Here is a 27,510-nt window from a genome sequence, read left to right as displayed (position 1 = left end):
CAACCAACGAGGTTTTGGGCTCACTTTTTAGAGAAAACTGTAAAACGAAGTCAATTTATTTCTCTTACATACAAGAACGATAGAATCTTGAGAGATATACAAAACTTTTTTAAATTTGACAGCTTATAATTCTGACTCCTCGACCAATTTTTTATTGCTAGTAATCATACTGCATGAATGATTATTTTTGCTATTTGCAAAAACTTTCTATCTAATTAATTAGCAAGTAGGATGTCTCGTAATTAAAGAGAATATTGACACCCAAAATGAACGAAAAAAAGAAAAAAAAGGGTAATATCGAGGGACCTATACAATATCGCATCCAATGAAAGAAGCTTCGAATTAGACATTTTAGAGAAATGATATGATTACAATTAAGAAACCACATGTTTCTCCACTCTTAACTTTTACATGCACAAATTTTTCTTCTGACTTTGAAATTTGACCTAACGTTTTTTTCAACTTGTCCATACTCTCATTTCTTTTCCTATCTTTTTTGGTCTCTATAATATCCAGTGTCAGTCCAATAAACATAAAGGTCCAAATTAGAGAAAAGTATTTGTGGTTTTTTATGTATAATATTTAAAACTTTAAATAATATTAACCTTCAACTATATGTGAAATTATACTAAAATATTATTTACAGATAACTTTTTAGTAAAAATAAAATTGGTGATCCTAAACATAGAGTTGGTTTTAAATAACCTTCAAATATGGTTTTGATAAACTAAAAAAAACGTTAATGGTTCTAAGCCGTTGCATAGCCCGCTTGTCTTCTAGATCGAACTTGATAACATCACATAAAAAATTTGAATCAAAAAATTAATTCATAAATTCAAAGATATCAGTTAAAGCAAACCATTAATTTGAATTGTTTTCTCTGGATTTTTTCACTTCAATATAGATTTTTACTTCTAAAGTACATACTTATCTATATAAATACATGTATTTTAATCTTGCAGTAGAGTATAGAATATTGTTTTGCTAAAGAAAAGGTCAGTTTTGGCTCTACTGTTTTTGTGGTAAGTTTAGAAAAACAAAGCGGAGTTGTAAAGATAGAACTTAATTTGTCTTTTTATTTTTAGATTATAATGGCTAACTTATTCGCTTTTTTTTTTTTTTGTCGATTTCTCGAATTGAAGGTTCCTTCCATGTTTTTTTGGATAAAAGGTTCCTTGCAGATTTATTTCCCCAAATTTTGCATATATATCTATACTTGCTAATTCAATTCAGCTTATGCTTTTGCTGGAGATGAATATAAGAATATTGGTGTCAGCTTAAAACTATGATTTTGCTACATGTAAACTCCAAATATCTCTAACAAATAGTTGATATATATATTTTTTCTTTACATTACTTGATGCTTGGTTGTAGTAGATACTAGAGAGTCTATTTACACTAAACACATTAACTTAGTTTTAGGATAGAACCACATTATAACATTATAACATTACTTACAAAGAATTGATCGTTTAAAGTTTTGAACTCATACAAAGATCTATAACAAAAAAAAAACTCTATATCGATTTAATAGTTATATAAGGTTGGCGAGAAACAAACTCTAAAAATAATTATGGCAGAAGAAATTATCTAAGTGATAAACTAACGACGGTGATCTGATCAGATCTCTAATTTTAATATTTCAGGTTTAGCCTACATATAGTTTTATAGTTGTATTTGCGTAGAATATAAGCATCTTTAAGAAAACGCGTAGACTATCAACAAGTCGGCTATTTTACAGTTCTCTTGTTTTTTTTTTTGGTCTTAAAAAGGCTTCATTTATTTTCTACCTGTACTGTTCTTATAACTAAGTTGAACCCACCCAATTTCACAAATAAATGATTATAAAAACATAATGTGTAGAAAAAAATAAGTCAGCAAATAAAATTAGTCCAAATGTTCACACATAAGAACATGTGGAGGGAGTCACATGGGGCACTCTCCTGTCATTTCCTCACACCACAAGACAAACCGAAGTGGGGTTGTCTTCTTGCTTAACCAATGTGTTAAAATTCCTTAATTATTTGAATCATTTAATTAGTTATATACTTTGACAACGAAGGTCCATACTTTACTCATATTATAATTCTTAGCCAAAAAAAATCCATATTAAAGTATGCACACTTTACTGTTAAGTCATAGAACAGTCACTACTATTGTATTAAAAAAAGCCAGATAGTTAGTTCATCTTTTATAATCTCAAATATTATTTAACTTCATCATTTTTACATCTCTCAAATACTTTCTATTTTGATACATATATTAAAAACGCATTTAAGCATATTAAAATATATTTAGTTTAATATACCATTTTCATTGTTCATTTCTAATGTTGCTCTGAATATCAAATTATATATATACATCATATTTATTGTGTTTAAATAAATGATTTCAGTTAAAAGTAATCTTGAAAGTATTCATATTTATTTATCAATATCTCCTGAAATTTAATTTTTCATCTTTAAAATTATGAAATAAATATTAGATAATAAATGAGAATTTGATTGAGTACAACTTAAAACTTTTTTTTAATCATAACATAATGTGTCTCTAAAGATAAAGGAAACGACAAACTTTGATATCTAGTAGTAATGAAAACAAACTTAACAGTTAATAAACAGATCTTGACTATAAAAATAGGTAAATCGACAGAAAAAAAAGTAAATAACTAAAACACTTTTTAAAGATAGCAAAAGTGAACTCTGTTAAGAAGTTTCCATATGGTTTTTGTCAAAAAAAAAAAAGTTTCCCATATGGTATACTGGTATACTAATGGAGAACAAGCTAACTCTCTCCGATATTGGCATAAAGCCTAACTTGCACATCCTTCTTATATTTCGGGTAAAATCACACACACACACTCGTGTTAACAAAAAAAAAAAAAAAAACAACAACAACAGTACTTTTATGTTTTTTTGGGTAAAATACAACAGTACTTTATTATTTTATTATATTTTAGAAATTAACTCGTTTGATTTATATTATATCTTTATTAGGGAAAGAGAAAACAAAAAAAAAGGTGGTTTCCGACCAGGAAAATTTCTATCTTTTTCTCTTTATAATCATCAGATCGTTCCTTCACTTGATTTTCAGGGCTCTGAAGAAAGAAAAAAACTCTCTCAAACCCTCGTTACTAAAAAAATAAAATTTATTCATTTCACGAATCAAAGTCTTCTTTCGAGCCCATTCGATCTAAAGAAGAAGAAGAAGAATCCACAACAAGATCATCATCAGTTAAAGAGTTTCCTATTAAAACAAAAAAGACGAAAATGCCCCTGTCGGCGACGGCGGATACAAGCAAGACGGTGAAGCTGGAGAGATACAACAGCTACCTCCGCAAGATTCACAGCACAAAAGTCCTAAACGCTTCTTCCAAAGTCCTTTTCCGAGCAACCCTCCTCGTCGCTCTCCTCCTCGTCCTCCTCTTCGCCATCAACTACCCTCCACTCTCCGACAGCCGCGCCGCCGCCGCTCACCATCTCCACCGCCGCAGCTTCTTATCCACCGGCCTCTTCTCTTCCTCCTCCTCCTCCTCCTCTGCCTCTCTCGGAGCCGCTTGGGAGAAGCGAGTAAGACAATCCTCCACAGCCAAAAGACCACACGGCCTCTCCGTCCTCGTAACCGGAGCAGCCGGATTCGTCGGATCACACTGCTCAATCGCTTTAAAAAAACGCGGAGACGGTGTCCTCGGCTTCGACAACTTCAACGATTACTACGACCCTTCACTCAAAAGAGCAAGACAACAACTTCTTGAAAAGCAACAAGTGTTCATCGTCGAAGGAGACCTCAACGACGGTCCTCTCTTACGTAAGCTCTTCGATGTCGTCCCTTTCACTCACGTCCTCCACTTAGCAGCTCAAGCCGGAGTTCGCTACGCCATGAAAAACCCACAATCTTACATAAGCTCCAACATCGCCGGTTTAGTTAACCTCCTCGAAGTGGCTAAAGCGGCTAATCCTCAGCCAGCGATTGTATGGGCTTCTTCTAGCTCCGTTTACGGTCTCAACACCGAGAATCCTTTCTCTGAAGAGCACAGGACTGATCAGCCGGCGAGTCTTTACGCGGCGACGAAGAAAGCCGGCGAGGAGATTGCTCACACTTACAACCACATCTACGGTCTTTCGTTAACCGGACTCCGGTTTTTCACGGTTTATGGTCCTTGGGGAAGACCGGACATGGCTTACTTCTTCTTCACTAAAGACATCCTCCACGGGAAATCGATCGACATTTACAGGACGCAAGATAATCAAGAAGTGGCGCGTGACTTTACTTATATAGACGATATCGTTAAAGGATGTGTCGGTGCTTTGGACACGGCGGAGAAAAGCACCGGAAGCGGCGGGAAAAAGAGAGGTCCGGCGATGTTACGTGTTTATAACCTCGGAAACACTTCTCCGGTTCCGGTCGGGAGATTGGTTTCGATTCTTGAAGGGTTGTTGGGGACGAAAGCGAAGAAGCATCTGATCAAAATGCCGAGAAACGGTGACGTGCCTTACACGCATGCGAATGTGAGTTTAGCGTATAGAGATTTCGGGTATAAACCTACGACGGATCTCGCGGCGGGGCTGAGGAAGTTCGTCAAGTGGTACGTTGGTTATTATGGGATTCAGCCGAGGGTAAAAAGGGAAAACTCTCATGCCGAAGATTCCGCTTAATATCTCTTCTTTCTCTTTCTCTTTCTTTTTTCTTGCTTCATCATCATCACATGCTTGTTTTTTTTCTACAAAACAAAAAAAGAAAAAAATTATTTACAGGGACAGATTTCTGTATTTTTCTGTTTTTATTTTTAAATTGCTAAAACAAATCATAAATGTTTTTTTTTTTGTGGTGGTCCTTTGTTAAGGGGGATCAAATTTGTGGGGGAATTAAATTGTTACAGCTGTATGTTATAATAGAAAAGATATATAGAGAAAAAAGTGAAAGGGGGAGAGGAAAAAATGGGTAGAATTGGAAATATATGTGGGTTTGTTATGTAATAAATGATTTGGGGTTATGATCTTGCTGGAAAGTGTTTAGAGCAGATCTTAGCCGTTGGATTTTTGTAACCAAGGAATGAAACATGTGATCTATTTACCAACTGTAACATAAGTAATTTTATTCTCTCTTTTTTTTGTTATATCTCTTTACTATAATTTATTTTCTTTTACTTTTAATGTTTTTTTTTCTTTGCTATTTCATCCTAAAATCGGATTTGATGTCGACAAGTCAATTTAGAAACTGTATAAATCCGAATCGTAATGAACCAAAAAGAGAAAAGAAGAGAACCATTGACATTGGATAATTGGACCACAATTTTTTATCGTTATCCTCTTTTTCCTTTATGTTGTTTTTGTCTACAGATTTATAAATGATAATATAAGTTTGGGCAGTTATTACTTATTGAAATGTTCCCTTTTCAACTTTAACAAAAAAAAAGAAGAAGAGATGTTCCCTTTTCATAATACGATGCCTTGAAACATAATAAGTATTGCTTTATAATTAAAATTTTGTTTTATTTTAAATAGAAGTTTTATTTTCAATACAAATTTACATTGTCATTCATATTCCTTTAATTTATCAATTAGTAAAGTCACATAATATATATATATATATATTTTTGGAAACATTAGAATTGTATAATTTAAGCTTCCACAGTTCAGCATACAGTGTATAGACACCATACTGAACATCTTTAACACTGCTTAAAACAAACTTGAATTACTAGAGGCAGACCTTACACAATCATGTTATTAGAAAGGAAAGAGGAGTATTGATTTAAATAGCGAATTAATTTAGTCTCTTCACATTATGGTAAAAGCCTAAAACAGAGAGTAAGAAAGAAAGAAAAAATTGTTCTATCTTTTTTTTTTTTGGTAAGCAAAATTGTTCTATCTTTGTGAAACTAAAATATTTTAATATCTAAGTTAATTACTGAATTTCTTGTTCACGGGGGTGATAGAAAAGGATCGTATTCAATTCAGAATCTTAAGTAAGACCTTGTTCATTAAGATCCCAAACTTTTGTTCGATCCTTGAAAACTGGCAAGAACGAATCCAAAGCACCAAAACAAATAAAAGTCGAAGACCACAAATGGTAATATATAAACGAAATAAAACATCGAATCAACTCGATGCAAAATAGATTTGCAGAGAATGGAGCAACATTACGATATTCATTGAAAGATAAACCAAACACAGGGTTAACAAAGGTTTTTGTTTGTTGTAGTAACATAGATAGCTAACTAAATACTACTTGAAAGATGATTAGCAGCTCTCTCTCTCTCTCAAACCATCTAGCTGATTTAGTAGCCACCACTACCTCCACCACCATAGCCACCACCACCACCACCACCAAATGATGATCTTGGAGCACTAGGTCTTTCGTTTGCAAGGTTTACACGAATGTTCCTACCATTCAGCTCCTGAGCACACCCAAAACCCACAAAACACAATAAGAACCAAGCTTTTACAAACAGGACAATTCAACAACACAACACAGTATTATTTCTAACCTTCCCATCCATTTCTGTTATGGCAGTGTTTGCAGAATCCTCACTGTCGAAGCTGACAAATCCAAAACCCCTTGACCTCCCTGTCTCTCTGTCTGCAATCACCGTTGCTGCACATTCAAAGCCACACATCATTCGAATGAGGAACATCACCAAAATAAAGAACATTACTAGGACCCTAGGCACAACGAAGCTATAAACACTGAGACCATCTCACAAAACGTTCATCATCAACCTAAATCATGATTCCATCGTATAAGACTAAAACAATTCAAACATTCTTGAAATACCTTTCTATATACATGAAGTCACATAGCCATTTAGAATCAATCCAAAGGAAAACACTTTCTACTGTGTAATGAAAAGGAGACAGAACCAATGGCTTACCTTCTGTCACTTCGCCATAGTTAGAGAAAGCTTGCTTTAAGGACTGGTCATCAGTACCCCATGAGAGACCTGAACGCAAATGCGCATAAGAAAAACGTTTAGAAAACACATCAAATCAAAGCAAATGTACAAGCAACAAAACCAGTTAAGCAAGGGAAAATATACAAAACTTACCACCAACAAAAAGCTTGGTGGACATGTAACGAAGAGAGCCAAGCATAGATGTCATCGGAACATTTGAGCTCTGAGAAACCCCTTGTCTCAAAATACCACTAAGCTTGTTGCAGAAAGCCATTTCTATAAAACCAAATCAACAAGGCATTACTAATCAATCGGTTCCACTTTCCAGAAAACGATACTCAAACAAGCTATAAAACATCATTTAATTTTCAATTTGACGATCAAGAATCCAAAAAAGCTCGAGCCTTTACAAGAGCAGACAAAGATTCGATGAAAATCCAACGCACAAATGATAATAACAAAATGCGAGTACCAGCCATTTCTAAAGCTATGAAAGACATTAAAGAGAAAAGATAAACCTCAGCGAAAGGAAAAACCGAAAATTAGGGTTTTTTGCTGAAGAATCAGTGACTGAGAGTAAAGGAGGCAGTGAGAGAATGAAGAAGACGAAGTGTAGGGTTTAAGAGATTTTATATACAGAGCTCAGAAACTCTCATTTTTCTTAAAAAAGAATCTTTTGTTTTGCCCAAATTAATCACATGTGACTAAGTGTATTGTAGTAGTATGTACCACGGTCGTTTTAACGATACAATAAACTGATGAGAGAAATAACAGAGTCAAAATAGAAATGAAAGAACGGTGGTGTATAGAATATAGAATGTTAGCTGGTGTAGAGAAGCAAGTTCCCTGATTTATTTTTCTTCTTCTTCATTAGTGTCCACGTCGGCTTGTTTATCTATTTGTTTATTCACATAATTACATCAGCTTCATTCAACATAGACCCAAAGCCCATTATATGGTTGAATAATAAAAGCCCATCTGTAACTTCAACAAGAATTAAAAGGTCTACCAACTTTCTTTTTTTTTTTCTCTTTTTTTTTGTTAGCTCCAAACTTGTGTTTCAGTTCAGTGTATAATATTTTAAAAAAATATATATCATTTTATAATTTTGATTTCTTCTTACATTTCAGTAATTTATTCTAAAAAAACCTCTTAAACTTTCTGATGGTGTTATATATAAATGGTTAACAGAAACTAAAAACAATATACAACAAAGTGAATGTTTAAATTTTACATATTGGTTAAAAGTAATGTTTAAAGTTAGGTGCTGATTAGGTGTTCGGAGTAGGCTTAGCTGCTAGCAGAAAAATCAAGGATAGATCATAGATCAGACGTTAAATATATTATATAAAGAGTGAGTTGAGTCTCACAAATTTGACACCTAAGCACTTATCTTTTTGACACATCATCTTCTAAACAATTATTAGATTTTTATTATTTAATAATTTAAAAAAATCTTTTCGTAATTAAGCATCAATTTATTACTTAAATAATTGAATTCAGTGATAAACATATATTTATTAAGATAATTTCCTAAAAAGTGTGATTCATCTTCCTTAAATTAACTAATGTATATCTCCTTATATACAAGTTATTTTAGTTAGATTACTGAACCAAAAAAAAAAAAAATAGGAGCAGTCATAAGAGGTCGAGAGAGAGAAAAAAATAAATAAGAAAAAAAAAGAGGAGAAAGAGTCGTGAAAGGAGGAAAAAAAGAGAAGAGAGGACAAGCCTTGAGTAGGAGAGGGAGAGAGAGGAGGAGATTAATGACAAAGAAAAAAAAAGAAACAGAGAGAGCACATAAACACGAGGAAAGAGAACAAGTGTTAGGAAATCAGAATAGATGACGTCGCATAGAAAGAATGGACCATCACCACCGCAAAGGAGAAGAATTGAGAAAGGTATATCTGTTTGTGGAAGTAAGTAAAAAAGGAATCAAAGCAAATCAGAATGACTATTAGATACGATATCAGTTACTAACTCAACAGAGAATCAGCGATGACCTATAAAAGCTTTCGATTTCTTTATTTCAGTAGACATCAAAATATCTATGCGAAGGCTAAGCATCCACTATACAATATTCCTTTGCATGGAGACTGCCAATAGAGGTCTATATTCTATTAGTCTAATTGTGATTATGTGTAGAATATACTAGCTGGGTCAATAAGTAGCAGTGTTATTGTATAGCTTAAGAATTCTTTAATTATAATTTATCAAAAGTTTATTTATTTGCTTATAATATAAAGTTTATGTAAATGTTTGTGGATATGTATGACAGTTTGTTTAGCTAATTAAAATAAAAAATCTACTAATCATTTTAATACATTCTATAGAAATGCTTGTGACCTACTAAACAGAGGTTAAAAAATTTTACCATGTTCAAAAAAAGAAAGATTGTTGAAAGTTTGGCACCAAACATGTAGAAACTAAGTGGAACATAAGATGAAGAAATGAGTAGTAAAATGTTGTCGTTTAAAGAGTCTATTTGAGTGTGTGTGTGTAGTGTTTAGAAAGATTGGATTAGGATTGTGTTTTGGTGATTTCATTGGCAAACGTTATCGTATAATTAGGTTTTTTTAAGAAAATTACAAATCCAAAATACAAAAAGAGTTTTCAAAGTAGATTTAGAATAATATTTTAATAATGTAACGATAATTTTTAACAATGTGAAACAAATAACAACTATATCAGTGTGGTTAAAAGAGAACTAAGAAGTTTTCATAGGAGTTGAGAGAAGTGAGCACAACATGATATAATTTAAAATATATCAGTGCATTCGATTTAAACTATAGATTTTTAGAACAATTTAATATTTTTTAAAAAATCTTTCTATTTTTAAATATATATAACAGAAATAATAAATTTTTACACAGTATTAAGGTCACCAATTTGTTGTGAGATTTAAAAAAACACATTACAAAAAAGACCTCCGTGTATACGCGGGTATTCATCTAGTTAAGATTTATTTTAGGGTTATTATTCACATATACATTTATATTACTTTAGTGCATTTAAAACGTTGGTTTAGTCTTGTCCAATTAGTGGAAACATTTTTTGTGGTTTACACAGGTTTAATTTGGTCCAATTGGTTTACTCTGGTTGTGCTTTCAAGTCGATTTTCAAGCACCTATGCTCAAATTTTGTCTCCTGAGTTGTAGAGCAGCAATAAGTAGACAACAAATCTTTTTTTCCGAAAAAAATAAATTCAAAAATTTACTGGGATTTAACATCGAGAATTTGATAACTTTAAATCCTAGGTGAAACATAAATTATGTAAGCCCTCGCGGCATTCATTATCCCTTTTGGGGTAACATAGTCTGGCTATTGGCAAGAGGCGTTTCTCCCATATTATGTGAGAAAATAAATTCATGAGCTGATAGCTGTTCCTCATCGAGTAAGATCTATTTGCTTCTTATCTTTATAATAAGATATGATGTGGCTTGTCTTTTTTTTCTGAGAGTGTTATTTTATATTTTTAACAAAACAACTTGAATGTTGAGGCAAGCAGACATGCTTAAATGTACATACTTTGGACACTATAGTTCTCTTTTGCGAAGTCTGTTCTTTTATCTATCAACTAAGTTTTGTGGCATATTAGCTGTAAGAAAATTGAAGTAGAAGTTTGGAATAAAAGAGAGAGCTTAAAGCAGAAAAATGTGGAGAAAAAAAATGATGACATGAATTTGAGAATAAAATAAAAACAAAGCGAACATGACCATGATAGCGTTTGCATGTCTTCGTAGAACTTTGAACATGACCAGAGCAACAAACGAGAGAGCAAAGAATCAGCTCTGAGTCTTGGGAGCAATGAATGGCTTAGCAGCAGAAGAGAGGTCTAGGCTCTTGGCTAAACTCTTGGAGGCAAGAAGCTTTTGATAATTAGCTGCGTCAGAGTTTGTGAAAGTGCGTTGGCAAGTGTTGACATGCTTCGTTACATCATATCCTCCTCCTTTCCAAGGTTAAACAACTTGCATGTGGATATGTGATACTCTCTTGAGACCTCTCGTCCTTGGTTTCTTATTGTCAGCAAGACAGGGGAAGATCACTTTCATCCTTCTTCCCGATGACCAAGTTAAGGACAGAAATCTAGGGTCGCAATAAAGTATTACATTACAAAAAAAAAATCTGCATATACCAGATTTCTAGAGCTTTCTTTCACTTAATTAAATGTAGAAAGCCTATTTTAGTTTGTCAACCAAGATACAATTACTTACATATATATATATATATATATTACCATACAGTTTGCTAATTTATCGATGTTCAACGATAAGTTCATGTGATATCCATCCAACATACAAACCTACCGTACGTGAAAGGTGGTTGGATCATTTATTGCAGTTGAGTTATCAATAGTTATTGGACCAACCTAATCTAAAGCAGTTCACAATTCACAAACATGTAGTTGTAATATATATATATATATATATATATATATATTATATTGACCATTAATATATCTATTCAATCTATACATATCAACTATGATAAATTGGAACGACATAAAATGTATGGAGGCAACTGTAAAATTTCAACGTTATCGTTCTTGGTGTTATAACCGTGTGTTGAAATTTAAATAATTCTTTATTTTGATTAAATGTGTAAAAATTATCGATGCGGAAATAAGCGATTATACCCAAGTAAAGTCAGCTCAACAGGTTAGAACTAAAAATGCTTTTAACAAAAAAAAAAAAAAATTGAAGATGCTATTTCAGTGCTATCGGATCTGTGAGTTCGAACTCTAGATGCATACTTAGAAAATAATGATGATTAACGTTAATTTATAGATCCTGCACGAATACTATCATGAGGCTAGTCTCTAGCGGTTTTTTTTTTTTTTTTTTGTCGGCAGTCTCTACCGGTTTAATATAAGCGATATACAAATATATGCATAAAAATAGTATGTATGTACGTATTACGTATAAATATGGTATATGAATGGATATAACTATATTTACACTTACCTACGCGCAACTAATGTTCGCAGCGATTGATGCAAACATTGGGTGGTCATTTGACACCGGATAAATACATAAAATCTGTTTTTAATTGCACACCTAATAATTCAGGTAACGTGTTCAATGCACCCACTCTTCATATTTTTTTTTAAAGTTTCAATCATATATAATTATTTTTCTCTTAAAAGTTATTAGCGTTCAGTTTCCTTTTTCAAAGTATATAATAGTTCCTTCTTTCAACTATTTTTGTTAGAAAAAAACTATAGAAAGACATCATTAAAATTCTTGTTTTTTCTATGATCAAAGTTACTAGTTTCTCACATAAACACCATAAAACTAACCTAAAAATAAAGTTGTAATAAACTAGATTTTGTTTTTAAATAATATATTATATATATAATTTATATATTTTATTTTCGGACTCTGATAAAAAAAAAATACTTTTCTGGATATCACGAGACCATGGAATTTAATGGTCCACAATAGGATACCTAGTTATGCATCCTATATTGGGAAATTTTCTGACATAGAAACTCACTAACTAATAATCAATTAACAATTCTTTCAAATTGCTTAAGCAATAAATATAAGACTTAGTTTAATTGATACGTAGATTAAATTATCATCTTTGTGAAATACGGTGGCCAAGACTTAGCCCTGTAATTTAATAAGACTGAAACAACGTTACTCTTTTATTAAAACTAACATGTGAGTTTAGATTTATAAAAGCAAAGAACAAAAAGTGTTTAATTGCGATAATTAATCACATAAAAATTGTCTTCTACAAGTACCATCAAATTATATAACGAGCGATCTGAAGATTACTCAATTAAGAGAATTGTTTTGAGTATGATCAAGTTTTTGATATTGATGAGTTCTATTATCCATGTTTTTTTTTTTTGGTAAAAAGTATTATCCATGTTATACTTATATGAGTATATCTAATTAAACTAAGATGAGGTGTGTAGATAAGATCTTTTAGGTTTGGAAAACACGTGAGAGAGAGAGAGAGCTCGGATTGGTGATTTCTAATGAGGCTTCACTATTGTAAGTATTCAATTATGGATCCTTAATTAATAAGTTTTGGCATAGTGACACCAGTAGATATATACTGACACCATTAGTGTCGATACTCGATAGCACTCGTTAAATCTCATTTGCTTTTCCAAATTGTTCTATTTTCTATTCTCTAACATTAAAAGTAGGGAGATCAGATAATTCTAAACTCATAAGAAACTCCCACAGTATTATTATAAAGCATTTCAGATAGATGAACTTATAAAATTAAACCAAATTATATGTCGGTCTGTAATTAAGGGAGCTAGCATGCGATTACAGGTGGTACCGTAATAAATGTTGAAGTCATATAAGCGACTAACTTTTTGGTGGTGGTTATTCGTACACTTCACATTTGTTTGGCTTAGTGTTGCTATGCTTAACTAAATTCCGAAATTATAAGACCGGTGGTGATTTTTTCCTTTTCCTTAATTAGATTTATATTCGCAGCAATGTTTTCGGTGATATATAGGCTTCTCTACGTAAATACAAGTAAAGAACCTTCACCTACTCATGACGCCACGCTCTTGTCTCTATATAATACTACACACAAGTACACAACAACCTGATTACGTTGCATGCCAGTGATGCCAGTCACATCGATTTATACCGAGGATGCACTATAGACAAATATCTGAGAAAAAAAGCTTAGAAAATATAATTATTTATTCCACTTAACACACACACACGCTTATATAGATTTTACTGAGAGTTCAAATCATTTCATAATTTTTTTTAACTGATAGAACTATATATATTTGGGTCTTAAAACATCACCATATTTTGGATACTGTTCAAAAGTATTTGATTGATTGCTAATTCTCATATACATATTCTGAAGTCTGAAGCAAATTGATTTTTTCAAAAATGTTGAAGATAAACACCTGCAGGTCCAATTAATATATGGTGATTAATTTTCAAACGTGCATATCTAAGCTCTAATAAACTTAAGAGCATCTGCAATGGTGATATCTAGGAGAATTTCTCATTAATAAAATAATGAAAATATTAGAAAAAGTAAGAAAGAGGGTGAGAACCGATTCTCATTTTAAAAACTATAGAACTCTTATGAGAGACTCATTTGACACTTGTTTTTTTATGATTTATTCACTTAAAAATATTTTTCAATTAAATTTGTGTTCACATTATAAATTTTGTTCACTAGACCATCTTTAACGGTAGTATCTCAATATGGGCATTCTAAGTGTTGATGGTCTAATACTTTCAATCATTGGTTAACTATATAAAGTACAATCGATCAATTAATTACTAAATATCGCTGGTCGGCTTTAAATTATTGACTGTGTCTCTTCACTAAGTTTTTGGTACATGACATGACTCGGATCAGACCCCATAATTAAAAGGCTAGCTGTATTTCCATATCTTATAGAGCTGACATTTAGCAATGTTTTTCCACAAGAAACATGTATTTCCAAATCTCTATCCTAAAACAATTCTCATACATACAGTAAAACCTCTATAAATTAATAAATTAATGTCGAGACTATAATATTTTATTAATTTATTGTGATATTAATTTATTTATAAATTAATAATTATTAATTTATAGAAAAAATTTAATTTCTACCTATAATTTTAAAAATTTTATTTGAAATAATGTTATATTTTAAAATTTTAACAAATTTTGTAGTGCAAATTATAATTAACAATCATAACTATCACAATAAAATAATTTTTAATACCATATTTGATTGTCCATGTAAAAATATACATATTCATAAATTTAAAATTTATAAGAAAATCATGCTATTATCCTATTATTGATGATAAAATTGATGATAACACTACAATACATTTAAAAATATTTACAGGTAAGAAAATCAATTATCACATCAAAAAATCATCATAAATTTTGAATGTATATAATAAAACATTAATAAAAACTACTGATATAATAATTAGAGATATAAGATCCAATGAGATTTCAACATTAAGTAAAAGCAAACACATAAGTCATATTTTAAAATACTATATTACATATATTTGCATAAATATATATATATATAATTATTAATTTATATTTTGGTTAGGACCATATATTTACATAGGGTTTTAAAAAAAATTATTATCTTATTATCTTATCAAATTTGATAGAGTTTTACATTGGCCCGACTTGGGATCAGTAAAATTTATTAATTCATAGTGATTATTAATTTATTGAGTATTAATTTATAGAGGTTCTACTGTATTTACATATCTGAGTTATATTATACATAAATACAGCAATTCACAAAGCATTGTCGTTGGTGATATAGCCTTCTATCTCATAGTGAAAACAATTAAGAATGGGGTCACATTGATTCAGCTACACGTGACGCAACACTAGCGTCTCTACTATAATATCAGTATTCAGTATCAAACATAACAATGTAATTAAGTAGATTCCAGTCTCAATCTTATATAACAAAGATGAAAGGAAGAGAGAGACACGTGGCAAAACATTGAGAAATTTGATTAAAAAAAAGCTGTAGAAGATATCTAATTCTTCCTATATAATACTTATATAGACTAGACTGAGAGATCACTCACAAATCAGTTTTACCAATATTCCTCATATATCTATTCCTCTTGTCTACTCATACACATGGGTCGACTTCAAGAAGAGGGAAGCGGTCCGGTTCATGGTTTCCGGTTATCAACCGTGAGTGCATCCCGACCAACAGAGACCGATACGACCCAAGAACTCACCGGTTTAGACCTTGCGTTGAAACTCCACTACTTAAAGGCGGTCTACATTTACTCGGCCGAGACGGCACGTGACTTGACCGTGACGCACGTGAAAGGTCCTTTGTTCACAGTGTTCGACCAGATCCCATGGATCACTGGCAGGTTCAGGCGGCACGACTCGGGACGTCCTTTCATAAAGTGCAACGATTGTGGCACGCGTTTTGTTGAAAGTCATTGCGATCTCACCGTGGAGGAGTGGCTTCGTGTACCCAACCGGTCCGTTGATGAGTCTTTGGTTTATCATCAGCCAGTTGGACCGGAGTTGGCATACTCTCCTTTGGTCTATATTCAGGTACATATATATATACTATTTTACGTAAGATACATTAAAGTGCCAAAAGAATAACAAAAAAAATATATTAAAAAGCAACAAGAATTCCACATTGACAGACAAACATATGTGAATGATGTGATAAAGTGAAACACCTCGATGATTATGGACTTTGATTCATTACCATATTATAAAAACATTTTTTCCGACTCATAATCGTATTATATAGATCATCGTTACCGTATTATACAAATCATGGGATAAGTATGATTTTTAGTCATTTAAATCCAAATATACAAAATTAAGAATTATAAGAAGAAAAAAACATATATGTGAAAGGAGATGGCCTTTCCGCGACCTGACCATCAGGACCAGTTCTAGACTAAAGATGTTCCTTTGCATGGGATCCGTGACAAAACAAAAATTTATTTACATCTTTTTTTTTTTTTGCAGAATTTATTTACATCTATTTTAGTGTTGAAATTAACTTTCGAAAAAGTATTTTTAACATGTAATCAAAATCTATGTCCACATATTTAACATGGTCTAATATTGGCATGAAAGTGAAAGAACTATAGTTTCCAACCAACGCAAAACAAAATTAAAATTAAAAACAGAATCGGTTTAATTCGGTTTTTGTTGTATTAGATGACCCGGTTTAAGTGCGGTGGATTAGCATTCGGCTTAAGCTGGGCCCATATCATGGGAGATCCATTCTCGCTTTCTCACTTTTTCAACTTATGGACTCGGGCCTTAGCTGGTGAAGAGATCTACTCCCCTAAAACCTCTGATTTAGAAAGAGGGTTTTTAAATCCGAATTCCACGGGCAAAGAACCGGATTCCATCAAACGGGTTGACCCGGTCGGAGACCTCTGGGTCGCTCCGAGTAACAACAAAATGACAACATACTCCTTCAATGTAACGGTTCACGAGATACAACCACACTTTCCGGCGAACGGAGATAAACAGATTCCTCCGTTCGAGATTCTCAGTGGGATCATATGGAAATGCATAGCAAAGGCGAGAAGAGAATCGGAGCCGGTGACGATTACGATCATCAGATCGGATCCGAATGGACTGAAACCTAGAGCGGTGAGAAACAGTCAGATGATTAGCTCCGTTCGCGTCGGGTTTTCTGTCGCCGACGCGAATTTGGAGGAGATTGTGAAATCCATCGGAGAAGCGACCGACGAGAGGTCTGAGATCGATGCGATTGGTGAGAGCGATGATGGTGTTTCGGATTTGATCGTTTACGGAGCGAAATTGACGTTTGTGGATCTGAGCGAAGTTGATTTCTACGAGGCGAAAGTGAGGGAGGCGTCGCCGGAGTCGGTGTATTGTAACGTTCAGGGGATAGGAGACGGCGGAGCTGTGGTGGTTTTGCCGGCGGCTGAGGTGGAGGAAAGGGTTGTGACGGTGACGTTGCCGGACGAAGAGATGGAGAAGGTTAAATGGGAACTGAAGAATTGTGGTTTGATCACGGCGTTAGTTAACGGAGAATAAAATGTTATTTTTAACTCCGTTAAACGTATTCAAGTGTGTAATGTTAGTTTGTCTAAATCGTAAACAAGCAAAAACAATAATCGTATGCTTTTTAATGATGTTTATTCGAATGCTTCATGAATATAATGATGGAGAAGGTTAATTCGGAGCTGAAGAAGTGTCGTCTGATCACGGCGTTAGTTAACGGAGAATGAGATACTTTACTCCGTTAAACGTACCAGTGTTTCTTTACTTTATCAAGTGTGTAATGTTTGTTTGTGTGTTTGAATCAGTATAATGGTTTGTCGTACTTTTCTTTTTATCAAGTGTGTAATGTTAATTATGCTACGATGGCGAACATTTTTGTGTGGATTGGAATAAGCAAAACAAAATATAAATCGTATGGTTCTTTTATTCGGATGTTTCATGATTATAATATCTATTAGTTAGGAGAGAATACAAGGAAGCAAAACTATGCACACCATCGTTTTTCTGATTGCTGAAGAGGAACTCACTGCGTATTTGGAATCGCTAAAAATATTTATTTTTCACAATGAACTTTGGTCAACGACACGACTTGATAGATATTATTCAATCATTCATGTCTTGATGTTCAGAGCTCTGTTGCTGTTGCATGGTTGATTGTGATACTGAAATTTAGAGTCTGAAATGAGGTTTAAAAATCGACTCCTTTCGTCAAGAACTGGATAAAGGGATAAATTCAACCGTTATTCTTTGGAAGAGGCTGCAAGTGAAAAGTCAAAGAAGGTGAAGCAGAAACAACTTTGATAATAATGTTTTTAACAGTTAAATCGAAAGTGGCATAGACAAAATTCGAAAAATACTTCGTTTCAAAGAAGGGTCTCTGCTATTTGCAGAGATGATCTTCTGAACTAACAGGAGATGATGATTTATCGTCTCGTCCTTTATCGTCGTCTCCATGGCGTTTCGATCTTTTATCTCTTGAACTCTTCTTTTTCTCTATCGATCTCGACCTAGTAGAGTGTTGTTGCCTATGTCTTGATCTCCTTTCATCAGGAGATGCTGATCTCGACCGTCTTCCACTACGATGCTTGGACTTTTTGTCCCTGCTTCGACTCTCCTTGCTATAACTACTACGCTTACCTTCCACTGATTTTGACCTCGACCTCCTTCTTCTACGCGATCCTGAGTTTTTATCTTCATCAAGCTCATTTTTCCCAGAAGACTTGTGTTTAGTTTCCACTGATCTAGACCTGGACCTTCCCCTCCTCTTCTCCTTCATATCACAGTCCTCTTCCACTGACATTAACAGATCATCGTCTTCAGCAACATCAGTATTCTCATGAGAGCCATTGTTGATTTCCAATGATTTAGACCTCGACCTCCCTCTGTGTTTCTCTTTAGTATCGTCAGAACTCGGGGACGCGTCTCTGGTTTTGTTCCTACCTTCACGAGATCTTGACCTCGACCGCTTTTTGTGATGTTTCAACTCCTCATTTCTACCTTCATCCTTCTTTTCTGCAGAATCTTCCACTGATCTGGATCGTGAACGTGTTCTGCGTTTACTATGTTTGCTTTCTTCATCGTCTCTTGTGGTTGATTTACTTTCCTTGCGTCGCCTTGGTGATCGTGAACCACCACGAGATGATTTCTTATCTCTACGCGATCGATGTCTCCACACCTCTGAATCATCCTGCTGGGACTTTCTCTTCTTGGGGCTTACGCTTCTGCTTCTCCTTGAACTAGAAGAATGGTGTTCATCTGATCTACCGTATCTCCTACTCTCAGAAATATCCCTAGAATCTCTATATGACCGTCTTCTCCCCTCGTAAGTTGATCGTCCGCGATATCTCAACGGTGATCTTGATCTATGACTTCTGGGGCGACGAAACGGTGGTGAATAAGACGGAGATCTCCTCCTTCTCCTGTAACTAATTGGTGATTTTGACTTCGATCTCGACCTCGCAGGAGAGTTAGATGGTGACCTGCACAAAGAGAAGTGACCATCAGTTCAAGCTCTCAAGAAAATGACAATAGAGAAAGGAGCGAGCCTTAGGTCATGGAGGGGGAAATGTCTATAGGAAGCCCACCTAGATTTCTGTTCAGCTACCTTTTCATCATTTCCAACTCCATCAGGTTTTAGTTTCTTACTTATCTCTGCAGCTCTAGCCGCTGCGAGCTCCGTGGCAGACTTCATGGTGGCAGCTCTATTCGCCGCCTGCTGAGTAGCCATGGCTTGTTGCATCAGTATAGCTTGTTGGAACTGCATCTGCTGCATAGCGACGGCCTGTTGCATCATCATTGGTAGTGAGGATGAAGAAGAATTATCCGAAGATGGTTTCTGAGGAAGCGATTTCGCAATCTCAACATTCAAAGGCCTACCACAGACTTCCATATTGTTTAATGCCAAAGCCGCCGTTGCTTCCTCGGGCTTTGAGTACTCTATATAAGCATGGTGCTTTGAATCAGTTATAGTACAGTCAACTACTGTGCCACAGAAGCTAAATAGCTGCCTAAGCTGCTCAGTTGTAAGCAGTGGACTCAGGTTGCTAACTTGGAGATATTTCTTTAATGCCTCTCCATGTACTCCTTCTCCTATGGAACCTAAATGAGAAGCTACCTTGAACTCATGAGTATCATCATCACAAAAAGGAAAGCAAACTAGGAGAGACCAACAACGAAACGACAACAATACCTAAAGAGCCTTTGTTTGATCGAGCCTGAGCTTGCATTTGAGAAGCATGTGCTTGAAGGGCTTGTGCGGCGACAATGGCCTGAGCAGCAGCCATTGCTGCTGCGGAAGGTGCCATAGGAACCTGACTAAGACTACCCATGCTTGTTGTTGCAGCTATAGCAGTCATCAGCAGATTCTGAGGAGGATGGTTCAACTTACAAACAGTGTTTGCACATCTACCATTAAGATATTCCCTGCAGACTTCACCAAGTGAAGCTCCAACACCAGGCAAAATAGCACCACCTGAAGGACCAGGTGCAATACCTGGAACCATTCCCAATAGCCCCGGGAATGCACCCGAGACCGAACCAGTGTAATTGGGCATGTTTGGCATTGTTTGATTCACGAGGTTCGAGTATGAAGCTGGAGCAGAACCAATCAGTCCAGTCGAAGAAGAACCTGTTTTTTCAAGATTTTTCAAGATTTTGATATTGTCCCATCAAAACATTCACGAACAAGACTTTGTTGAAAAGTGAGATGAGAAAAACAGTACCTTGGCTAAAGAAAACTGGAAAAGGGCTTCCCATAATCGGATTCCCATTGCATTCAATGTTCACCATATAGTTCCCTCTCTTAGGCACAACGTAAGTAACAGCATAACTCCCATCACCAACATCTTTAACCACTCCTTCTTGATCTGTACCACCAACACCTACACCAGGAGACACTTTAACCCTAACCAAAGCTCCACCATTAGGAACTTTTCTTCCATCGGAGTCTTTAGTTATAACTACAAACGTAGACGGTACGCAAGCCGTTCCTCCACCGATCCCAGCTCCAGAAGCCGTGGACTTGCTCGGATCCACGGGACCAATTGGTTTCCTTGATAAGTAATCAGATTCATCGTCCGAATCGCTGTCAGATTCAGGCGCAGATTGCGATACTATAGAGGAAGGAGCTGCTTCGATAAGAGGTGTAGTTTGGTCGATGCCTTTGAATGTAGCTTCGAAAGCTGCTTTCGCTGCAGCGTCTTTCTCTCCTTCGTCCTTGATTTTCGCGTCTTCCGCGTGTTTTACCCAGAAGGGCTTACCAGCACCAGAAGCCATTAGAGAAAGTAGTGATTAATTAGCACCAATTCGATCTCAGATTGAACACCGACGAAGTGAATCTGCAGAGCTAAAATCCCTAATTCGGAAATAGCAATTGGTAAGAGCAGAGCCTAACCTAAGCTTCCATTACCAAAAATGGAAAGGTAGAATGCAGAACAGTGAAATCGAAGGTAGATCCAGTGGTTCTAGGGTTTCTAGCAAATCGAGAAAAGCAATAGAAGAAGAGGAAGAAGAAAGAGGAAAAAAGTCGAAGAATATCTAAGCCGCAAGTGGGACGATATCTCTCTCTTTGGAAGAGAGGCTCTCTTCTAATCCTAGGTTCCCTCCTAACTTCCTATGGTTTTACTATTTTTTACTATATTTGCACACTGGTCTTCATTTCTGCCAATCTTACATATTAAACATCACGAGTTACAATATTTAAAATTTGTTTAAGTTTTTACCATTATCCTTCTATCCAATGTTCAAAATAATTAAGCGCTAAACAGACGTTGACTTAGTATCTAACATCTAAAATATCTAATCGGGTTTATGCGATTTATAGATGATTTAAACGTTTACAAAATAAAGAAATATACATCTATTTGAAAAAATTAAGAATGTTAAACTATTAAATAGAATTAGGCAAAAATAGCAATTCAATTTCAAATTAAATAACATATAAATTTTACAATGTATTTATGAAGTTATTACTTATAAATTTAATTATATTTAGTTAAAAATTTTAAAAATATTAATTAGTAAATGACATTGTATCTAAAACCGCTTAACTCCGTGTAATAACATAAATGTTTAATAACGATGGTTATAAAGTCGAACAATTTTAGGTTCAAATGATCAAATATTATTTCAGATTCAAGTAACAAATAATAATTTGTGCAAGTAACAAACTGGATCAAATAATTTGCGGGTATTCAATTTTTTTTGCAAGTACTTTGACCACAAATCCAATAACTTGAGTACTTGTTTGACCACAAATCCAATAACTTGAACAGATCAAGCCAAATAGCAAATACATGAAATTTAGCAAGTACTTGTCAACCTAAAGAACATGTCAATATCTACGCGTAGCATCTAGACACCGTCAGACCGTCTTGGCCATTTTGTAGAACATTACTTCTACCAAAGCGTTACAACTTGTTCTAAGCTTCTTCTTCTTGATCATTGTCAATTAGTCATTTGTCATCACATCCCCAACATTTCTGATTTAACGGCTGAATAGCAAAGTCTTGGATCATCTTGCACGTTGCTTAGTGAAAGGTTTAACATTCTTCCCTGCAAGCTATAGAGGGACATACAGAAAAAAAAGGTCAAGTAATACTCAATGTTATGGTTTACTCACAAGTTTACAATACTCTATTACCAATAAAGAGTCTTAAATCATCAGTAGATATCAACTTTTTCCCTCTCACAAGTTGCATCAATCTGATAAAATATCATACATCTTATCATCATCAGAGACCAAATCAATCGAATAGAGATTCTAGTGAATCTTTTGCTTTGTCTACAGAAATTGCCCAACAGCTAAAAAAAAGCCTCCTTGATTACAAATTTTACACTAAAGTAATCACATCAAAACTCCTTAAGATTGTTTGACCGTATCTACATTATTAAATACTTCTTGTTGGTTTTTAATTCGGATTTTAACTGCACATCCATAATCGTAGAAACAACAATCGGATTTTGAAGATTTGTTTTTTCTGCCTTATATAACAAGATTGTTTTTGGTTACGGAAGTGTAAATTTTCCAATTTTGTTTTTGGAAAAACCATAAATTTGTTAAAGAAAAGAATAAAGGCAATTAAAGAAGGTGGCGAGCATGTAATCGTTAATTTATGATATATTTACATATATACACATGTTAACACAATAATGTGCATTAGCAATTTCTGAGCTGTTGCGTTACCAATATCCGCTGGATTCCAAAACTCTCTTCTCTTTGAATTTTAATTTCCATCAAAAACAATAAAAGCCCTAATTTTTAGAAATTGTTTCAACAGAAGAACAACTAGAAATCAGTTGTCTTTCATGGCGTCTTAGACTCACTTTCTTCTTCTTCTTCTTAGCTTTTTTCTAAATTTTGGGTTTTTTTTTGGGAACAGAACGTGGCAAAGAAAAAGAGGTACCTTTCAAATTCGAATATTCTTAAAAAAAAGGCACGTTCTTGCTTTAATTCATCGTTTGTTTCTATTCGCCGTAATCGTTTTTTTTTCATTGTAAATCAGAAATCGCGTTTGGGTTCCGTGAATAATTTGATGAATTTGTGAAGTGATTGGATTTAAGTCATTGGCGTGTTCTTCACTTGCTTGTCTCTATTTTTAATTACTGACGATATTTGTTTTTTTTTTTAATTATTGATTCGAGAATTAATAGTTAATGTGGATTTAAAGGTAACGTATATGAGAGGGTTTTGAGTTTTCATACGTTAATTTTGCGGCTTAAATCAGAGAGAACAAGTCTATCAAATTTCAAAACTTTGAAGATTCGTAGTTTCTCCACGAGCATCGATTTTGATTCTATTTTTGGCGAGTAAAAACCATGTCTCTTCTTCTTCTTCTTCATTTTGGGTTTAAAGATTTGTCTTTTCTTTTTTTTCGATATGATTCTATTTCTCTCTCTGTGTTTCTTTATTTGTCTCTTCTGCCATTGTTTTACGCACTGGGAGTTTTTAAGATTTCTTTTGTTTGTTTTTGGTTGATGAGCTAATTATTAAAGTAATCAGTCATCATTTGAATTTTTATGAGGCTAATTTTCTTTCTAGTTTATAAGAAATCAGATTCAATTGTAGTCAAAAGCTCATTTTCATCATGTTTTTGTGTTTCTTTTTTTGTTTTGTCTCCAGATGCAAGAATCTCTTTGAAAATTTGGAATCTTTATCCCCAAAATTCTTCTGGGAGTTTTGGTTATCTTCCAGGCTGATTCATCTTACTTATATATAAACAACTATATATATAAGCTAAAGATGGATCAGATGTCACCTGATAACATCAATGGACTTATTCTAGCAGTCTCTTCAAGTATTTTCATTGGATCTAGCTTCATCATCAAGAAGAAAGGTCTCAAGAAAGCAGGTGCAAGCGGTGTACGAGCAGGTATTTTATTTATATCAGATGTTCTGTTCTTGATTTCAAGACTCCAATTTTGCAAGATTAGTTTTTAAGTAACTTTTACTGCTTCTTCTTGTTGATTTATCTGTGATCAGGTGAAGGAGGACATGGATACTTATATGAACCATGGTGGTGGGCTGGAATGATAACAAGTAAGTCTTTGTCGTCAAAATGCTGCAAAAAATGTTCTTCAAAAACCTCAAGATTCTAACCGAATTTGTAAAATGGCTTTTTTACTAAATGTAGTGATTATTGGGGAAGTAGCAAATTTTGCGGCCTATGCATTTGCTCCGGCTATTCTAGTAACACCTTTGGGAGCTCTTAGCATTATATTCAGGTATTTCTTGTTCTTGTAAAAAACCTTGCAATGATATAATTTATATCAACAGACTTGTGGTTTTTCTTGAAAAACGGAAAAAACACAACTGTTTTATGCAGCGCAGTGCTCGCACATTTTATCTTGAAAGAGAAGTTGCATATATTCGGGGTTCTTGGTTGCGTTCTCTGTGTTGTTGGGTCTACAACGATAGTCTTACACGCTCCACACGAGCAGAAGATAGAATCAGTCAAGCAAGTATGGAAGCTAGCTATTGAACCAGGTATATATATATATCATGTAACACACAAGTTTTGGCCTTGCATTTTGATTTTCTTACAAAGACTGATATGCAAAAAGTTTATGAATTTTTTTCTGTTTTGATTCAGGTTTTCTTGTGTATTCTGCTGTGATTTTGATTGTGGTGCTTGTACTGATCTTTTACTATGAACCGCGTTATGGGAAAACTCATTTGCTAGTTTATGTTGGAATCTGCTCGTTAATGGGTTCTCTTACTGTAAGTATTTTTCATCTTTTCTCTTGATTCTCGCTCGCTCTCTCTCTCTCTGTTCCTCAAAGTCTGTCTTATGTGTGTTTTTAGGTGATGAGTGTGAAAGCTGTGGCTATTGCCATAAAGCTTACATTTTCAGGGATGAATCAGTTCAAATACTTCCACGCTTGGATTTTCATTTTAGTAGTCACCATGTGTTGCATTTTGCAGATCAATTACTTGAACAAGGTAAACAAAAACTTCTTGATTCATCGATTATCGCCTTCACACATTTCATTTTTCTTTTGGGCTCATCTGTTTCTGAAGTTTCTTTCTTCTTTTTGTATTGGCAAAAAGGCATTAGATACATTCAACACAGCGGTTATTTCTCCGGTTTACTACGTTATGTTTACAACTTTCACCATCATAGCTAGTATGATCATGTTCAAGGTCTCAAAATTTCTCTAATTTCCTTTTCTTCTTCTTTCTTAAACCAAACTCCCATCTGCTTTCTCAACGCTTCTTCCTCTTATGTGTGTGTTTACAGGATTGGGCCTCGCAGAGCGGATTAAAGATAGCCACAGAGTTGTGTGGTTTTGTGACGATTTTGTCAGGAACGTTTCTGCTTCACAAGACAAAAGATATGGGAAACAGTGGAAGTGTAAGTGGTCGTGGATCTGTCTCTATGCCAAGAGACACTCCTGTCTTCACCAACTCAGGTTCTGGTCGGAGCTCCAGCCCGGAAAAGTAGCTTCCTCGGACAACGATTGATCTAACGGCTCAGATTCCTCTCTGTACGTAAAACACGAGCTCAAAGCACAATGATGAATGTATTTTTGATAATGGTTGAGGAATTTGTTAGGAATATATTTGATTGATTGCTTCCTTTTTTTCCCACATGAGAATGTAATTTTACGACTAAACAGAATCAAGAAAATGATTTTTAACTAGATGTATAATAACGGTGTGCATATATATAAACTGAACCAAGTCTTAAAAGGTCAAAGATCACATGGAGAAATCAAAGTCTTGACATAAACTTTGGCGTCGCGACAACTACTTAAGCTGTCTGAAACTAGGTACTGAAACTTTCCATTGGCACAGTTATAGAGAGCTAAACCGGATCTAAACTCCAACAAAACCACTAAACCGTTTGAGATCCAAAGCGGTCGAACAAAATCAGTCAAACCGGGAATGCTCAAGAGTTTAGACCAAGATTCTCCTCCTCCAAACTCCTCCTTCATCACCAAAACATCTGCATTTACACCTTTGCAATAACAAACCATCGAAAGACATCCTCTCAAATCTCCAAGCGTCAATGTAAAACATCCTCTCTTGCAACAACTTGGCCCATGAAGCTCCTTGAACACATCTCGTGAAATATCATACGATAAGATGGTCGACAATGAGGATGATGAGTCAGAGTGAGTAGCTGCAAAGTTTAGAGTCCCATTAATGTAGATTCCGGATCTTGATTTGTCAGCAACAACAACTCCAGATGGGAAACAAGTGTTGCTGCTTCTACTCCATAGCTTTTGTCTCGTTGAATAAATCATTGCCTCTGTCTTCAGTTGTTGTTGTCTTTGTTGCAACAATGCAACCACTTTATAATCATCTTCAGATTCATCATAACCAAACCCATACGTTACAATAACCTCATCGCTCGTTTCAAGATCCGAACCAGATAATATTTGTTGAAGCTTGAGAGTCGGGTTCCACAAGTAGAAGCTTTTGTTGTAATCTACATGGAAACAGACCAATCCGTTGCAAGTCCCCGCCACTTGATAGTAATCTCTGCCTAAAAGCTCACCATCATGCTCTAAAACGTTGGTCGTTGACTCATTGTACAGAGAGTCGACGCAGCACGACTTGAGATGGTACCGAGAAGTTGTGATGACACCGTATGGGCTCTTCTTACGAGTGGTTGCTTTGGACCCCTCCAAGAGTAAAGCGTGTTTTAGAGTAAACAGAGTCTCTGAGATCAAAGATCTCCACGAGATGCAAACGCTTTTGAATCGCGTTAATGACTTTACGGGTAGTCTTAAGAGAATCTCTTCCATCATTTCAGGAGGAAGATTAGGAGGAGAGAAGAAGCTCTCAGTGGTGGTTTCCTCCATGAGCAGAGGAATCTAGAGCTTCTTGGCTTCAACCAATAGTCTTGCATATACAATATATATAAAAAGAAGAATGTGGAGAATTATATGCACAAGTGGGTATGTAAACAAAACAAAATATATATATATATATATATATTTATATATGCACAAGTTGGTGTGGAAAAAGAAGAGATGCATGTATGAGGATAATGTTAAATATGAATTATAATGTGCATACATTACATTATGATTATATATATATATATATCTATATGCGGATGATAAGATAATGTAGTAAAGATGTTGACATTGGAAGGCAACTTGAG

General features: G+C 34.6%; 6 protein-coding genes across 9 annotated transcripts; 3 read left to right on the top strand and 3 right to left on the bottom strand.

Annotated features, from left to right (window-relative positions):
* The first annotated feature begins 3,047 nt into the window (after positions 1–3,047).
* On the top strand, positions 3,048–5,097 carry LOC18013689 (UDP-glucuronate 4-epimerase 6). Its single transcript, XM_006418770.2, has one exon. It carries the CDS (start codon positions 3,270–3,272, stop codon positions 4,653–4,655), a length of 1,386 nt encoding a protein of 461 aa, XP_006418833.1. The 5' UTR covers positions 3,048–3,269; the 3' UTR covers positions 4,656–5,097.
* Positions 5,098–6,082: 985 nt separating this feature from the next.
* On the bottom strand, positions 6,083–7,545 carry LOC18013793 (glycine-rich RNA-binding protein 4, mitochondrial). Its single transcript, XM_006418769.2, has 5 exons — positions 7,414–7,545; positions 7,049–7,171; positions 6,875–6,943; positions 6,491–6,597; positions 6,083–6,400 (listed from the first exon to the last, which is right to left on the bottom strand). The coding sequence occupies exons 2-5, from the start codon at positions 7,167–7,169 to the stop codon at positions 6,281–6,283; spliced, it is 417 nt and encodes a 138-aa protein (XP_006418832.1). The 5' UTR covers positions 7,170–7,171; positions 7,414–7,545; the 3' UTR covers positions 6,083–6,280.
* A 7,932-nt stretch (positions 7,546–15,477) lies between these two features.
* On the top strand, positions 15,478–17,705 carry LOC18013792 (protein ECERIFERUM 26-like). Its single transcript, XM_006418768.2, has 2 exons — positions 15,478–15,949; positions 16,577–17,705. Exons 1-2 carry the CDS (start codon positions 15,515–15,517, stop codon positions 17,429–17,431), a joined length of 1,290 nt encoding a protein of 429 aa, XP_006418831.1. The 5' UTR covers positions 15,478–15,514; the 3' UTR covers positions 17,432–17,705.
* A 479-nt stretch (positions 17,706–18,184) lies between these two features.
* Positions 18,185–21,530, bottom strand: LOC18013791 (serine/arginine-rich splicing factor 4). Of its 3 annotated transcripts, XM_024153963.1 has the most exons (5): positions 21,291–21,529; positions 20,620–21,151; positions 20,088–20,525; positions 19,483–20,008; positions 18,185–19,377 (listed from the first exon to the last, which is right to left on the bottom strand). In XM_024153963.1, exons 2-5 carry the CDS (start codon positions 20,684–20,686, stop codon positions 18,279–18,281), a joined length of 2,130 nt encoding a protein of 709 aa, XP_024009731.1. In that variant the 5' UTR covers positions 20,687–21,151; positions 21,291–21,529; the 3' UTR covers positions 18,185–18,278. The 3 variants fall into 3 exon arrangements, with proteins under 3 accessions (XP_024009731.1, XP_024009729.1, XP_024009730.1); XM_024153961.1 differs by having other exon boundaries at positions 20,620–21,530; XM_024153962.1 differs by having other exon boundaries at positions 19,483–19,996; positions 20,620–21,528.
* A 1,628-nt stretch (positions 21,531–23,158) lies between these two features.
* On the top strand, positions 23,159–26,089 carry LOC18013777 (probable magnesium transporter NIPA1). 2 transcript variants are annotated; one of them, XM_024153964.1, is made up of 9 exons: positions 23,159–23,297; positions 24,018–24,267; positions 24,378–24,434; positions 24,529–24,619; positions 24,721–24,881; positions 24,988–25,115; positions 25,200–25,337; positions 25,446–25,538; positions 25,636–26,089. In XM_024153964.1, exons 2-9 carry the CDS (start codon positions 24,138–24,140, stop codon positions 25,837–25,839), a joined length of 1,002 nt encoding a protein of 333 aa, XP_024009732.1. In that variant the 5' UTR covers positions 23,159–23,297; positions 24,018–24,137; the 3' UTR covers positions 25,840–26,089. The 2 variants fall into 2 exon arrangements, with proteins under 2 accessions (XP_024009732.1, XP_006418829.1); XM_006418766.2 differs by lacking the exon at positions 23,159–23,297 and adding an exon at positions 23,420–23,704.
* On the bottom strand, positions 26,017–27,224 carry LOC18013776 (F-box/kelch-repeat protein At3g23880). Its single transcript, XM_006418765.2, has one exon. The coding sequence runs from the start codon at positions 27,203–27,205 to the stop codon at positions 26,090–26,092; it is 1,116 nt and encodes a 371-aa protein (XP_006418828.1). The 5' UTR covers positions 27,206–27,224; the 3' UTR covers positions 26,017–26,089.
* Between the last annotated feature and the right edge of the window lie 286 nt (positions 27,225–27,510).

Source organism: Eutrema salsugineum, unplaced genomic scaffold (assembly GCF_000478725.1).
Source record: "Eutrema salsugineum unplaced genomic scaffold, Eutsalg1_0 scaffold_4, whole genome shotgun sequence".
NCBI lineage: Eukaryota > Viridiplantae > Streptophyta > Magnoliopsida > Brassicales > Brassicaceae > Eutrema > Eutrema salsugineum.
Note: the sequence above shows the minus strand (reverse complement) of the source record. Positions and strands in the feature narration are given on the sequence as shown.

Excerpts from the sequence above, each read along its gene's own strand:
- LOC18013689 (XM_006418770.2), top strand. The coding sequence starts at position 3,270 with ATGCCCCTGTCGGCGACGGCGGATACAAGCAAGACGGTGAAGCTGGAG.
- LOC18013793 (XM_006418769.2), bottom strand. The coding sequence starts at position 7,169 with ATGGCTTTCTGCAACAAGCTTAGTGGTATTTTGAGACAAGGGGTTTCT. Across the intron at positions 6,944-7,048 it reads CACCAAGCTTTTTGTTGGTG|GTCTCTCATGGGGTACTGAT; the intron begins GTAAGTTTTGTA and ends ATTTGCGTTCAG. Across the intron at positions 6,401-6,490 it reads TAACAGAAATGGATGGGAAG|GAGCTGAATGGTAGGAACAT; the intron begins GTTAGAAATAAT and ends GGGTGTGCTCAG.
- LOC18013792 (XM_006418768.2), top strand. The coding sequence starts at position 15,515 with ATGGGTCGACTTCAAGAAGAGGGAAGCGGTCCGGTTCATGGTTTCCGG. Across the intron at positions 15,950-16,576 it reads CTCCTTTGGTCTATATTCAG|ATGACCCGGTTTAAGTGCGG; the intron begins GTACATATATAT and ends TTGTTGTATTAG.
- LOC18013791 (XM_024153961.1), bottom strand. The coding sequence starts at position 21,172 with ATGGCTTCTGGTGCTGGTAAGCCCTTCTGGGTAAAACACGCGGAAGAC. Across the intron at positions 20,526-20,619 it reads TCCAGTTTTCTTTAGCCAAG|GTTCTTCTTCGACTGGACTG; the intron begins GTACTGTTTTTC and ends TTGAAAAAACAG. Across the intron at positions 20,009-20,087 it reads ATCAAACAAAGGCTCTTTAG|CTTCTCATTTAGGTTCCATA; the intron begins GTATTGTTGTCG and ends AGTTCAAGGTAG.
- LOC18013777 (XM_024153964.1), top strand. The coding sequence starts at position 24,138 with ATGGATCAGATGTCACCTGATAACATCAATGGACTTATTCTAGCAGTC. Across the intron at positions 25,116-25,199 it reads CGTTAATGGGTTCTCTTACT|GTGATGAGTGTGAAAGCTGT; the intron begins GTAAGTATTTTT and ends GTGTGTTTTTAG. Across the intron at positions 25,338-25,445 it reads AGATCAATTACTTGAACAAG|GCATTAGATACATTCAACAC; the intron begins GTAAACAAAAAC and ends ATTGGCAAAAAG.
- LOC18013776 (XM_006418765.2), bottom strand. The coding sequence starts at position 27,205 with ATGGAGGAAACCACCACTGAGAGCTTCTTCTCTCCTCCTAATCTTCCT.